Raw genomic sequence first — 15,812 nt, 5'->3', positions numbered from 1 at the left:
CACCTCCTTCCTTTCATCTGCTGTCCCTGGAATTCATGTTGCTTTTCTAAAGAATTCCTCAAGCTCCAGGCCCTTTTAATCGCTCATTCCCCCACCCTGACTGTGGCTCTCCCTGATGACTACTGCTGTTGCTGCCTCTTTCACCTCCTTTCTCTCTCAGTGCTTGTCTTCACGTACAGCGCTATCGCAATGGTGCTGCAGCAGCACTTTAGTTAAGAAGAATGATATCCAGGACAAATTTTCTTTGCTCACATGGAAACAAATGTCTTCTAAATGCCAGCTCTTCAACCTCAGCCAAGCTAGTTTTCTCCTGGCTCTCACATTAGCAATAATAAATAATCTGTCACTGGAATTTAGCTATCAATCCTCTTGATGAGGCATGTGCTCAGATAGAATTCCATATGCTCTTGTAGCAAGCTGTCTTTGTTTTGCAGCACTCACAGAAATAAAAGGCATTGAACCATTGCTATTTTTCGCTAATATAAAATGGCATGACTTTAACTCAGCACAAGGATCTGATCAGTTGAACAAGTGACATTTTACCTGATCCCTGTTCTAAACATAACCACATAATTTTTCTTTCCAATTGTAAAAAGATTCTAGCACTGTGCAGAAATGGTGGTGACCTGTAATTAAAGCTAACCGGCTTTCTAGACCATCCAAACTGTGATGTAAAAAAAGATGACTTCAAATTATATTCCTGCTTTGCAAATCGTTGCTCGTGGAAGTAGTCTCATTGACGTCAGTGGGTTTGTTTGAGTAAGGACTGCTCACCTAAGAGAGTTTCAGGTTTAGTCTCTCAATTTTAAATAATTCTTCGTTAGTTTACTCAGAGGCTTGACTGTCTTTAAGTATAGTTAAATTATTATTCTGTATTTGTTCTTTCTTTCTAAGACAGTTCTGCCTTAGAGTCATAAAAAGTAACATGTTGTTAAGACATATTTATTAGGGATGTTAAAAAGCATTTAATTAAGTAACCATGTAACTCCCGAAATTTTCAGTCGTTATGCACGGGGAGAGGGGAGCCTGCATGTAATCGTGAAGGCCAGCCAAAGAGCCTAGACTCATCAGGTAACCATGTACATGGTTACACTTTCACATCCGTAATATTTATATTAGTATATTATCGCGTGCTCACAGTCAGGATCAGGGACTGTTGCATTAGATCAGAGGTGGGCAAAATATGGCCTGTAGGCAGATCCGGCCCACCAAACCTTCAGATCTGGCCCACCACAATCCTCTAGTCCAGCAACATCCTGTGGCCCCAACAGCACCCTCGGTAGACTCCCTGCCTGGCAAGCTTCTCATAGCAGCCAGCAGCGAGAGCCAATGTGTGTGTGTGCACCATGTACCCCAAGTGGGAGAGGTCTCCACACACTGTCCCTGCCCCCAGCGCAATCTCTCAGTTCCCATTGGCCAGAAGCCAGCCAGTGAGAGCTACCTAGGCCATGCTTACAGGCGCATGCATCACACAAAGCCTGCCTCCCCAAGAGGCTCTGGCAGCCAGCTGTTTTGAGTGGCATGTGGGGGCATGACGGGTAGGGAGCCTGACCCAGAGTCCTGCTGAGCTGCTAGCTGGGAGTCATCTACGACGAGCGCCTCCTGGCTAAAGCCTGCACCTGGCACCACACTCCTCCCTCAAGTCAGGATCCACTCCAGCACCTAGACCACCTCCCAGATCCTGCACCCCCTCCTATATCCCAATCTCCTGCCCCAGGCCACAACCCCCTCCTCCACCCAAACTCCCTCCCAGATCCAAAAACCCCTCCTGCACCTCAATCCCCTACCTTGAGTTTCTGCAACCAACCTCTATTGCAGACCCCGCACCTCCTTCATTAACAGAAGTGTGGCCTTTGACCATTTACCAAATGTAGTAGACCTCCCACCCAAAATTATTGCCCACCACTGTGCTAGATGCTGTGCAAATACAGAGGTACACCCAGTCTCCTCTGCATAGTAGTAGAGGCTCCACATTTCTTAAATTATAGGAGAAATATAGAAAGAGGCTTCATTATAATGGAAGTGATAATGGTCATTTCAAGCATTTCCTATGAAATAGAACGTTTTTATGCATCTATTGAATCTGGCAAAATGGAGAACACAACCAATTTCTGATCTCAGTTATTCAGGCAACCCCATTGAAAGCCAAGGATTTAGTCCTGATTCTCTGCAGTGTAATTGAGCTTAAAATGTGTCTATAAGCCGTTACATATTATCATAAACTTCATCAGAAATCTTGGCATATAATTTTAAATTACCTTACTATAGGCTTTTTTGTGGTACTGTTGTATTAATTTAGATGACAGATATGAACAGGACCAAGAACAAGAGTGGAAACAGGATTTCCTGAGTCCCAATCCAGAGCATTACCTGAGCATGTACATTAATCTTTCCATCTTCTAAATCAGTTGACTTCAAGGGGAGCAGGAGTGTGACTTTCTTTAAAGAAAATCCCTTCTCTTGCAAGTTCTGTGGGTTTTGCTCACTAGATTGCCTAACCCATTGCAGGCAAGATCTCTGTCTTGAGTACTCCTTGCTTCACAGAAACAACACTGCACAGAGGAGGGAAGCAAAGCATGAAATGAAAACCCCACTTTGACACTTAGGCTTCGTCTACACTACATGTTTCTTGAGCAAGAAGCCTTTTGCACAAGATTTTTTGCGCAAAAACTTCTTGCACAAGAGCATATCCACACCTCAATGCACATCACAAAAGCAATGTGCTTTTTGTGCAAGAGAGTGTCCACACTTCATGGCAAAATGGCCATTAGAGCACTCATGCTTTTTCCCATAGGGGTTTCTTGCGCAAGAAAGCATCCACACTTGCCTTTTTGCACAAGAACTCTTGCGCAAAAAGGAGTTATGCCTCATAAAAGGAGGTTTACCTATGGCAGAAAAAGCCCTCTGTTCCGCCGTTTTACTCTTGATTTCCTTGAGGAAAAAGTGCATTTGAGGTGTGGACGCTTCAGCTGTTTTCTGCGCAAAAACGTGTGTTTTTGTGCAAAAACCTTGCAGTGTAGATGTAGCTTTAGTGTATTTTTAAAGATATTTTAGTGTAATAAACATATACATGACTTAGGTCTGCTGTATAAATATGCTGGGAAAATGTAAATACTTTCATGTAATGATGGATGAACTTCAAAAGGTTCAGGGAGTGAACAAGTAAAATTCAGACTCTTGACTTCCATAAGTGTTGGTATCCACTGTGTCTGCAACAAGAGCTGATTCCTTCCATTTAGTGCAATTCAGTGAGACTATTAGCATGACAAGTATGCAGGTGTTTCCAAACTATGCTTTTTGAAAGCTAGCTGACCCGCTAGGATGTGTCAAACTTGTTTACAACCCTCCTAGGGTAGGTCTTAACACCATGTTTGAAGTTTGGTTGCTGGTGTCTGTCTGTCAGCAGCATCCATTCATGATCTGCATGATTTACAGTCTGATGCCATGTCTACCGTCTTCCTCCTAGAGTCGTGCACAGTTTTGCAGTATAGCTTTTCATGAGAAATCTCTTTATGACTCTTTGTACTTTGAGAAATTCCCTTGTTTGTGCTTCCCCATATTTTGAGCATTGAAATGAAAAGTACTTCTGTCTTTCAATTTGTCCTTTGTTACATAGGTTGCACCATTGTTCTCTTGTAAGATTGCTTCCCAATTTTCACCTCTAGTTTGTAGTCACTGGTTCTGCTTTTGCTGAGAGTTTACCTTAGCTTTATACATTTCACTGCAGTGAAGTAATCTGCTTGTGTCATGGTTGTGGACACATCTTTTGTAGCAAGGTTCCTCTAAGTCAGGAGTGGGGAACCTAAGGCCCAGGGACTGGATGCAGCCCCTGACTTGCCTGGACCCAGCTCCCGAGGCTTGGGGCTACCCCCTTCCAACATTGGGTAGCCCGCACTGGCGTACCAATCCCCCACCCCCAGCAGGGCTGGTGCATACAAAATCCACTTGCCTGGGCACCCCCTTGGCTCTGGTGTGTATACGAAATGTGGGGAGTTGTAATATATCAGGCTGGTCTAGGGGCACCGCTGAGAGGGTCAAATCAGTGCAAATTGCTTAAAACCAGGGCTACTTACAGCCCAAGACTGGGGTCCTCCATATAATGCACCAAACACATCTCACAGAGAACTTCAGCTGCCACTCTGGCCAGCAAGAAGCCTCACAAGCAAATCCCCTTAGACACCCCAGCGTTTATTGTGTCACAACCAGCACCCACCTTATACAGGCCAGCGGTTATGAAACCAGTCTCACCAATTCCAAACAGGTTCTCTCAGTCCCAAAGGACCAGCCACAGTTCCCGGTCAATTTATACCTCAGATCTTACCGAAAAGAGCACGCTGGGCCAATCTTTTAGAATCTAAAATCTAAAGGTTTATTAATAACAAGAAAGAAAAGGTTGATAGTAGAATTGTTAAAGAAAATCCATTGTATACATCAATCACCATGTTCTTGATGCAGGCTCTTAGCAGAAATGTAATAAACTACTAGCTTAAAGGTCTCTGCAGTACATCCTATGTTAGTTAGGACAGGTCATCAGATCCTTCGCAGCCCTCTGCCCTTAGCAGGGCTGTTTCTGAAGTCAAGAGCAGATTGAAGTCAAAGATGGAGGCATCTCCAGGATATGTTTATAATCTTGCCCATGCAGAGGGAAATCCATTGTTCTTCTGGGTGATGGTATCTTCCAAACTGGAGCTGATCACATGATCAAATGACCTCTCTGTATCCCCTTGGGCAAGCTGCCATGGTGTACCTGCTGGTCTGCAGGTTCCCAGCCGCATTCCTTCGGTGTTTATTGGCAAACTTGAGAGCTGAATAATCACTGGATAATCATTCCATATTAATAACTTTACATATAAAATCATACAAGTATATGAGTAGCGTATATAGAATCAGCATAGCATAAGCTTTCATTACACACCTCACTTTGGCCCCTTTTTGCGCATAATTTTGGGGCATACACACAACAGGGGTGCAACAATGATATTTTTCTCATTCGGGGCCACATCAGGAAATGTCTTTCTCTTCATTCGGAGGCCATCTTAGTGAAGGTTTTGGGGGTTTTTTTTGCTTCTCGCTTGTGTGGCCCCCAACTGATTTTTCTGCGTATCAGTGGCCGATGACCCCAAAAAGGTTCCCAATCCCTGCTCTAAGCTGTAGAGTAGCACAGCCATGCAGCTGCTTAATGAGCCCTGCCCAGCTAGGGGCTCCACGCATGGAGCTCCCTGGCTGGGGAAGGGGCACTTCTCCCTCAGCTACAGCAAGCAGCTCCCTCCTGAGGACAGAGCAGCGAGTCTCTCCCAGCTGGTGTTGCACGGGGGGAGGGGGAGGGCAGAATTTTTCACCTTGAGTGACATAATTTTGCCCATGTAAGTTTATAGTGCAGACATGGCCTGCAACATTACCATGCCTGATGAGATCCACTGTGATCTTAAAAGGCAAAAAGACTCTCGGCATTTTGGGGTTGAGCCCCACACAGTGGGGAGAAACTTTAAATGAGCATAAGGCACCTCAGGATCTTCAGAAATCTACCAGGGTATGTCTACACTACAGCACTAATTCGAACTAACTTAATTCGAATTAGTTAATTCGAACTAAGATAATTTGAACTAGTGCATCTAGACCTAAAAACTAGTTCAAATTAGCATTTTGCTAATTCGAACTAGCATGTCCACATTGAGTGGACCCTGAACCGAGGTTAAGGCTGGCCGGAAGCAGTCCTGGCTTGGAGTGCCCTGAGTGCCCACACTTGGCACATCACAGTACTCGGCCATCAGCCCGGCTGCACTTGCCGCAGGCTGCCATCCAGGGAGGGGGGTCAATCGGGGGGCTCCAAGAGAGCTTCCACCCCGAGGAGCCCGCAGAGCCACCCCAGTCCTCCCCATCAGGGGCTCGTACCCCATTCCTCCCTCAACTCCTTCCACTTACCCCTCCCTAGCCCCTCTTCCTGATGTACAAAATAAAGGACACGTGTGTTCAAAAATAGAAACACTCTTTATTGAACAAAACTGGGGGGGGGGGGGGAATAAAACTGTGGGGAGACAGGGGAAAGGGCAGGAGAGAGTGTGGGAGAGGGGAGGGGGAAAACTGGGAGGAGGGAGCTGGAAGGGGGAAGCAAGGGGAAGGAGGGGGAGGGGAAACTCAGGAATTCGGGTGGGGGTCTCGCCGGGCCCACCACCTCCGAGCACAGCGAGGGAGGGTGCCTCGGCGTCCCTGGGGGGATGGGGTGGAGGGTGCGGAGGTTGAGGTGGGGGGTGTGGACATTGAGGAAGAGGGTGTGGGGGTTGAGGAGGAAGAAGTGGGAGGAGGGACAGTAGTTGGGGGGGGGCAGCAGGCGCAGGACCGGCACAGGGCACCATGCTCTGCAGCAGGGCCTGCAGGTTTGAGTTCAGCGCTCGGTCCTCAACCAGCTCCTCCTGGCGGAGCTGCAGGTCTGCCCGCATCCAGGCCTCCACTGTGCGGTGCAGGGCTCGCAAAGACCCCAGGTGCTGGTCCCAGTACTCCTGCTCCATGCTGGCGGTCCGGAGCAGGCTGCGGGTGCGGTAGCATGTCCTGGGCGGGATGCTGCGCCCGGCACGAGCAGCTGGTGCAGCTGTAGAGAAAGAAGAGAAGTGGTCAGTTCTCCCTGGGGACACAGTAGATGATGCCCAGCCCCCTCTTCCCCCCCCCGCCCCCACCCCCACGACGTGAGGGTGACCATGCCCTGCACTGTCAGAGCCGTTGTGCTTGTACAGAGGCCATGGTCAGGATGTCTGGCTCACCCCGGGACTGGGAGCTGCCCCAAGACCGCACCCATGTCCCTGTGCTGTGTATAGTGTGGCCGGGGTGGGGGGGGGGGGGGGGAGATGTCCCCTGCCTCCGTGTAGAGGGGACATGTGAAGGGACAGCATCCTGCTGGGTCCCGCCCCGGGGTTGGGAGCATGTCAGGTCTCTTCACACATGCATGTGCCTATTCGGCCACGGCCCCTGGGTGTCACGCAGCTGGAGCCACCTGCCCAAGGGTGGTATGGCATGTGCTCGCACATGCACAGGTGTCTGCGTGATCCGTGGAAGGCATGGCCCAGGTGCGCGGTCTCTGGTCTCACCCCCGCCTTCCCTCCTTCCCCCCCCGAACTACTTAATTCGAACTACTTACCCGGTACGGTCTCCCTGGATGACCCTGCCAACTCCAGTGCTGGAACATCTTGTGGTGGCTCCTCCGATGTGCCTGGGTCAGGGCCCTCCGGTCCCGGCTCGCTGCCTCCCGGGCTGGCATGGACCGACCTGCCCCCCAAGAGTCGGTCGAGGGCGGGGAAGTAGGGGCAGGTGGCAGCCCCTGCTGCGGCGCTGCCCCTGGTGGCCCTGGAGTACGCCTGCCGCAGCTGTTTTACTTTCAGGCGCACCTGCTCCTGGGCGTGCCTGTGTCCCTTTCGGGCCATGGCAGCCGCTATGCGGCCATAGACAGCCGCCTTCCTCCACCTAGTGCGGAGATCATGGAGGTTGGGGACCTGCCCCCAAACCTCAGTGAGGTCCATGACCTCCGCACTAGACCAGGAGGGTGCGCGCCATCTACGGCCCCTGGATGGCCCTTGGCTGCTGGGGGACTGGGCAGGGGACGGCTCGCTGGCACTGGCTCCCTGGCTCATCGTGGGGCCACTGGCTCGGGGCAGAGACTGCTGGCAGGGCTGGCTCTGGCAAGTGCCGTCTGGCCAGAGCTACCCCTTTAAGGGCCCGGGGCTGGGGGAGAGGAGTTTTCCTGGTTGTGCCCAGAGTGGCCACCAGGGGGAACCTGGGAAGGACTAGCCTCCCACTAGTTCAAATTAAGTGGCTACACAGCCCTTAATTCGAACTAGTTAATTCGAACAAGGCGTTAGTCCTCGTGGAATGAGGTTTACCTAGTTCAAATTAAGCGCTCCGCTAGTTCAAATTATGTTCGAACTAGCGGTTTGCTAGTGTAGCGCCTATCAAAGTTAATTCGAACTAACGTCCGTTAGTTCGAATTAACTTTGTAGTGTAGACATACCCCCAGTGATTAATTATTTTGTCCAAGTCACTGCATCCCTAATTGGCCTTATTACACTGGGAGGTGTTAATGGCAGCCACCAAACAGCTCACAGAGCTGCTTCATGCAAGTGCGTGTCCTAAGCAGGCTAAATGGAAGGAGCAATTAAATCATTGGAAACACTAGAAGCCACCACACAAAATAGTGCACTGCTGGGCAAGGCCTAAGCAAAACCCTAGAAAATAAAAAGGGGTTTCTATGGAAGTGGTGGCCTAATAATCCTGAAGCTAAAATCTATCTCAGGACCATATGCAGGAATTTCTGTAGAGGATGCTTTTTTTGGTAAATGTGGCCTGTAAGGGTATGCATGCACCCCCATATCGTCCCCCAAGTAAGCGGGGAAATCAGCCCCAGCCCTCCCCTAGCCTGCCAGAGCATGAGGGAGGGAGGTTCGAGCAGTGTGCCGCTCCTATCTTCCCCTGGTAGGAGCTTACTTGGGGGATTAAGGGTGTGCTTTTGCACCCCACCTGTGTACAGGCCTGTATAAACTGTGTGAGAGGCAGAAAAGCAAAGAAAAAGCCAGCAGAAAGCCAGCTAAGCAGTCATGAATGTAGCTTAGGGCTGCCAACTTTCTAATTGATGGCAATGGCTCCCTGCTGTGCTTCTTCCCCTTGAAGCCCCAGTCCTGCCCCACTTCTTTCCCTGAAGTCCTTACCCCTGCTCACTTGCCTCCCTTCCCCCACACTCCTTCCTGCTCTTCCTTCCTCATAGTTGGATCCTCTCCATCGCCCTCTTCCCCACCCTGTTAGGCAACCTCTGCTCCAGAGCTGCAGCCCGATTCAGAACCCACCTGCCTGCCCACGAGATGCAGGAAGGAGGCCTGGGCTGTTGCAGGTTGATGACTCAGCACCTGCCGTCCGCAATAACTGGACTTTAGGTAAAATGTAGGATAATGTAGCACTTTAAAGACTAACAAGATGGTTTATTAGATGATGAGCTTTCGTGGGCCAGACCCACTTCCTCAGATCAAATAGTGGAAGAAAATAGTCACAACCATATATACCAAAGGATACAATTACAAAAAATGAACACATATGAAAAGGACAAATCACATTTTAGAACAGGAGGGGGATGTAGAGGGGGGGAGGAAAGGAAGGAAGGTAAGTGTCTGTGAATTGATGATATTAGAGGTGGGGAGAGTGGGATGTTTGTGAGCTAATGGTATTAGAGGTGATAATTGGGGAAGCTATCTTGGTAATGGGTAAGATAGTCTGAGTGTTTGTTCATTCCTTCTCGGAGAGTGCCGAATTTTAACATGAATGACAGTTCAGAGGATTCCCTTTCAAGTGCAGATGTAAAAGGTCTTGGTAGCAGAATGCAGGTGATTAAGTCATTGAGAGAGTGTCCTTTCCGGTTAAAATGGCAAGAAACTGTTTTTTCTTTGTGATCGTGTCTGATATCTGTTTTGTGGGCATTAATCCTTTGGCGAAGTGTCTGAGATGTTTGTCCAATGTACATAGCAGACGGACACTTTCGGCACATGATAGCATAAATTATATTTCTGGATGCGCAGGAATATGTGTTCTTGATCTTATAACTCACTTGGTTAGGTCCAATAATGGTATCAGCAGAATGAATATGTGGACAAAGCTGGCAACGGGGTTTGTTGCAAGGGAAGGTACCAGGGTTGGTATTATTGTGGTATGTCCTGTGGTTGTTGGTAAGAATCATCTTGAGGTTAGGTGGTTGTCTATAGGAGACTATGGGTCTGTCTCCCAGAGCCTCTTGGAGTATGGTATCCTGTTCCAGTATAGGCTGTAGTTTATTGATAATGTGTTGGACAGGTTTAAGTTGGGGGTTGTAGGTGATGACAAGTGGTGTTCTATTGTTGGTTTTCTTGGGTCTGTCTTGAAGTAGATGGTTTCTAGGTATTCGTCTGGCTCTTTCTATTTGCTTTTTTATTTCTCCGGGTGGGTAGTTGAGGTTTATAAATGCTTGGTAGAGATCCTGAAGCTTCTGGTCTCTGTCAGTGGGATTAGAGCAGATGCGGTTGTATCGAAGGGCTTGGCTATAGACGATGGATCGTGTGGTGTGTTCTGGATGGGAGCTGGAAGCATGTAGGTAACTGTATGAGTTACCTACTGTATGGACTTTAGGTGTCGTCAGAACATCCAACCAGACCACTGCCACATCCGCTTTTTTATCAGACTTTCTGGGGGGAAACTAGGCACCTGGTGTCCCTAGTGTGGCCTTGAGAGGGAGCAGAGAGGCAGACTTTTGTGGGCACAAATCATTAGAGAGGCAGACTTGGAAATAGAGAGCAAGAAAGCTGCCTGCTATTGGTTTGTTTCTACTGCGTTAAGGGTATTTGGCTTCTGCATCCATTCTTTGTAAATACAAAGGATTGCACCAAAGAAATAGCTAACTCATATCATTCATGTCTCTTCTTGTTTCTAACTAGGGCCCATATTATACCAAAATGAAATTCCTTTTTTAACTGCAACAGTCTTGCAAGATCCTGAATATTATCTTACCCTTCAGGCCTAAAGGAGCAGCATTAATCAAGAGATTTGTGGAGGAAATTTAGAAGGTGAAGTTAAAAATTCGGAGTTAAGATTCTATTTCTATCCTAAACCTACTGGAAGTGGCAACCTTAACTCTGCCCCAGTAGAACTGCAACAGTGTAATATTCTCAGATTGATTTTGAGAAAGTATTTCCTACTTTTTGTCTTTGGAGTTTGGCCTAAGGACATCCTAAGGTGATAGAAGTCAGTTAAGAGAGCAGCGATGACGTTCATTCGATTTATAGATCAGTATTACAAGTGTAATCAAATGTTAACATCTGGAGAACAAATATTTAAATGATACTGAAATAAACTTCAGAAAATTCTTTCAGTTCATTTTAGGCAGTAACAAGGTCATGTTTCACCACAAGGACTCACCAGTCTGTTAGGTTCCTATTGTTCATTACATTGTAATGTTTACTTCCTCATTTCTCTAGTTCTTTATTCAGCTAAAGAAGAACTACAACTACATCCCTAAAGGATGGGTTTATGGGTCCTTGAAAAGTCCAGCGTGACCACAGATTCCGTTTTTAATTCCTACTTCTGGTCTCGTAGCCTTGTACTCTTGACAAGAGATAATGCAAAGAAGGCTGTTGTGCTGTTGTTGTACAACTTCAGAGATTTCAGGTTTGATCCTAAGTGTTGCTTAGTGAATGCCTTCAGCTTCCAGAGATGTTAAACAGTACTCCTGGTAGGAGGCACATGGGATTGAATTGTAAGTAAAGTTTGCAGGGTTTGGCCACTACTTGTGATATCCTCATTAAGGCCCCAATTCCGCTAGGACTGTAAGCATATGAGCTTTCCCATTGACTTGGAAATGTGCTGTAAGTTAAGCACCTAAGTGCTTTGCTAAACTGGGGCACGTATTGGACCAAAACTAAATTCCTTATTTGAGCCAGTTTGTGAAATAAAGGATTAATGAGTAGTAATTTAGTTGGCTAACACAGGGTCAGGGTCCTGTGGCTAACACAGGGTCAGATTGTGATCTCATGTATGTCTGGGTGAATACAGACTGTGATATCAAATACAGTAATACAGATTTACTCCTGTGCAAATAAGATCAGAATCTGGACTGTCACCTCAGCAAGTAACGTTAATGTAATCACGTCCCATTTTAAACAGTAATGTAACAAAATTACTGTTGCAGCAACTGTACACAAGAAACCTACTACAGGTTGACTGTCTCTAATCCAGCACCCTTGGGGCCTTATGGGTGCCGAACCAGAGAATTTGCTAAGCCACAGAAGGTCAATAGGGAGTGGGCCTCTTTATTTTTATTTCGCTAAGACCAATAAATGGAACAGTGCTTGCAGTGGTGCTTAATAATGTTCTACCGTACACCCAGTAGAAGCCTGTGCCTAGCCAAGGCCTATCAGCTTTCTTCATAACAAAGTGTTAGTGTCGTTACACAAATTTCCTGTATTGGTACAAGGAAATAAGTAGATAAAGCATAAAAATCATGCTTATGCCTAGTGACATTACCACTGCTTGCTGGGCTCTTAGAAAATATTTAGGGATAAATTAGAACTCAATAACAACACTGAACACTGAGAGCCAGGACTAGTGGATGTCAACAAACTTTATGGGACCACAAGAAATGTGGCTACATCCAGCTAACTAAAATCATGCTGGACCATGGGTGTTGCCAGACCAGAGAGCGCCAGACTAAAGAGATTCAACCAGTATTCAGGAAGATTCTTATCTCAGTAATAATAATAATAAATCATAGTCTATCACAGTATTATAATAAGAGTATGCAGCATCACTCAAAACAATGTTCTTTTAACTAAGAAAGTCTGCTGTTACATAGGAACCATCCACAAAGGCTTAATGTAGAATAGTTTTGTTTCACAAAAGCAAACAATTAGAGACAGAAGGTAGATGAGATATTATTTTTTATTGGACCAGCCTCTGTTGATGAGTCAAGCTTCTGAGTTACATAGAGCTCTTAAAAATACACACAGTATTGTTCTGGGAAAAGGTGAATGTAAATAAAACCTCTAACCTGAATTTTTCAATGAGCAAGAATAAGTTGGAACCCTTATGTTTAAAAAGGCTCCAGGGGGTTTAAAATGGTCCCAGAGGATTAAAGAACAGTCAGCTGTCCTGGCCAGTAGGTTGAAATAGTTGCTTTGGGGTTTAAGCCACTTCTAACTATCAGAGTTCAGAATGATACCTAATATGTGGGGTGGGTTATCCTACATCTGCATATTGTGTGGTTCTTTCACTTTCCTCTGAATATTTGATGCTGTCCATTATCAGACCAGATACTGAATTAGATGGGTCTCTTGTGTGTTCCAGTAGGGCAACATTAGAAAATAATCCAGGTTTCGTGACTAAAACAGCTCTGCTTTCCTGGGAGGGAGGAAAAAAGTGTTGCATGGTTTAGGGTTTCTTTAAAACATTGTTTCTCAGATCGGTCCATGGAGCCACTCAGAGAGCTCTACCGGGCAGCTCTGGTTTGTTTACTTACTGGCTCTGCAGCCACAGAGACTCGCTGCTCCCATTGGCTGCAGTTTGCTGCCAAGGGGAGCTGCGGGAAGCAGTGGCCTGGATCACACTGCTTCCCGCAGCTCCCCATGGCTGAAAACAGCAAACGGCAGCCAATGGGAACAGCATGGCTCTGTGGCTGCAGAGCCGGTAAGTAAACAAATGGAGAGGCTCAGTAGCAGCTTCCTCACAGTGGGTCCATAGACCACTTGGAGAAAAGTAATATAGATGTAGCCATGTTAGTCTAGTCTAGCTGAAACAAAAGACAGGACTATGCAGCACTTTAAAGAGTAACAAGATGGTTTATTAGGTGATGAGCTTTCGTGGGCCAGACCCACTTCCTCAGATCAAATTGTGGAAGAAAATTGGCATGACCATATATACCAAAAGGATACAAACAAAAAAAGTGAACACACATAAAATAGACAAATCAGATTTTAGAACAGAGGGGGGATGAGGTGGGAGGTTAATGTCACACAATAAGGCAGTCACACAATTACAAAATTAATCACACAGCTTTAAATCACAATCAGTTTTTATCAAAGAAATAGAAAACCATTTATTTAAATATTGTTTTCTACATTTTCAAATATTTTTATTTCAGTTACCTTATAGAATACTTTGCAAACTTTATATTTATTTTGGCTACAAATATTTGCATTGTACAAAACAAGAGAAATAATATTTTTTCAATTCCCCTCTAACAAGTACTGTAGTGCAATCTCTTTGTCATAAATTGAATTAATATGCTTTTAGTGAGCGTTGTCAGCATGGAAGTTTGTCCCTTGGAATGGACAGGAAGCAGGAAGAGACATAGGAATTAGCCTAACTGGCACGTAAAGTACCTGGGAATGCCAGCTTCAAAAGTGTTATGTGAATGTCTGTTTGCAATTTCAGGTGACGTAAATAAGAAGCAGGCAGCATTATCTCCTGCAAATGGAAACAAACTTATTTGTCTGAGCATGTCACTGAACAAGAAGTAGGACTGAGTGGACTTATACGCTCTAAATCTTTACATTGTTTCATTTTTAATGCAGTTATATAACCAAAAAAAACCCCTCAACACTTGTAAGTTGCACTTTCCTAAGGAAGCGATTGCACTGCAGTACTTGTATAAGATAAAGGAAAAATACTGTGTCCTTTATAATTTCTACAGTGAAGTATTTGTAATAAAAATAACATATTGTATGGTTTGCATTCTGTGTTATAATTGGCATCAGCATATTTGAAAATGTAGAAAAACATTCAAAATATGTAATACATTATAATTGGTATTGATAAAAGTGTAATTAAAACTGTGATTAGTTGTGATTTATTTTTTAATCACGATTCATTTTAAGTTAATCACATAAGTTAACTGTGATTAATAGACAGCCCTAAAGTATAAATAAATAAATTTTGATTTAAGAATCACAAAACATATTTGCTTCAATGTGTATTGTTCCTTTTAAATTTTCTGTTCCAGCAGAGCTGAACTGTTCTTTGCCCAGTCCTAGGAATGTCCATTTTGAATCAAAAAACCTGAAGAATCTTCTGCACTGGTCACCACCAGAAGGACTGGGAGAGGGAGTACTCTATAATGTAAAGTATTTGATGTAAGTTTGCCTATTGTCTCTGTTTCCATTCTAGTAGAATAACTAAAGGCATTTTTATGCAAAGGCACAGATAGAAAACTTAATTTTGTGAATGAATCTGGCTTCAAGATTTAAAGGATAATAAACCATTTAAACTGTTTATTTTGATTGTTACATCAATGAAAGGCGTGGACTGGGACACTACTTCCTGCAGCTCCTGTTGGTTGGGAATGGGGATCCATGGCCAATGGGAGCTGCATCCAGCCGTACCTGCGGACATGCAGGTAAATAAAGTGCCAGGGACTAATCCCGGCAGACGATCTCTGACTTATTGCTCACCCCTGACCTAGAGTCTCTAAGGGTGTGTCTACACTACCACCCTAGTTCGAACTAGGGTGGTTAATGTAGGCAACCGGAGTTGCAAATGAAGCCCGGGATTTGAATTTCCCAGGCTTCATTTGCATATTGCTGGGCGCCGTCATTTTTAAATGTCCACTAGTTCGGACTCCGTGCCCGCGGCTACACGCGGCACGAACTAGGTAGTTCGGATTAGGCTTCCTATTCCGAACTACCGGTACACCTCGTTCCACGAGGAGTAACAGTAGTTCAGAATAGGAAGCCTAATCCGAACTACCTAGTTCGTGCCGCGTGTAGCCGCGGGCACGGAGTCCGAACTAGCGGACATTTAAAAATGGCGGCGCCCAGTAATATGCAAATGAAGCCCGGGAAATTCAAATCCCGGGCTTCATTTGCAACTCCGGTTGCCTACATTAACTACCCTAGTTCGAACTAGGGTGGTAGTGTAGACATACCCTAAGGTATTTAGGTGTGGCAATGCTCATCAGGCTACAGTCATTTTTTCATCCAATGGCTCTTTAAGATTGACTCCAAAGTGGAAGAGTTACAACAGGAGAGACTGACAGAGCACCCTACCAGAATATGCCAGAGCTCAGTGGATAGAGAGATGGGGAGATCAAATTCAAATCCTTTCTCCCTGCTTCCCTTTTGCCTTAGGGCAGAGAATTGAACCTGAGTCTCCCGTATCCCAGCTGGGTGTACTAACCCCTCACCTAAAAGTTACAAGCCATGTGCCAATGATCTCTTCCATTAGCCAGATATATGAATGGGATCCAATCTGATAAGCAGCCTCTCAAATGCACATCTGGATGTCTAGAGAGCAATGTGGCTGTGTGTGCTCAGAGGCAGAAA

General features: G+C 45.7%; 1 protein-coding gene across 2 annotated transcripts in view; it reads left to right on the top strand.

Annotated features, from left to right (window-relative positions):
* Nucleotides 1-15,812, top strand: part of IL20RA (interleukin 20 receptor subunit alpha) — a 52,266-nt gene that overhangs the window by 13,935 nt on the left and 22,519 nt on the right. Inside the window, exon 2 of one of the 2 annotated variants that reach the window (XM_025178071.3) lies at nucleotides 14,495-14,624. In XM_025178071.3, coding sequence (XP_025033856.2) covers nucleotides 14,495-14,624 — 130 coding nt within the window. The remainder of the gene's footprint in view (nucleotides 1-14,494; nucleotides 14,625-15,812) is intronic. The other variant, XM_006112725.5, reaches the window with a different exon arrangement.

The sequence above is a fragment of the Pelodiscus sinensis genome, chromosome 3 (genome assembly GCF_052426305.1).
Source record: "Pelodiscus sinensis isolate ZL-2025 chromosome 3, ASM5242630v1, whole genome shotgun sequence".
Taxonomy (NCBI): domain Eukaryota; kingdom Metazoa; phylum Chordata; order Testudines; family Trionychidae; genus Pelodiscus; species Pelodiscus sinensis.
Note: the sequence above shows the minus strand (reverse complement) of the source record. Positions and strands in the feature narration are given on the sequence as shown.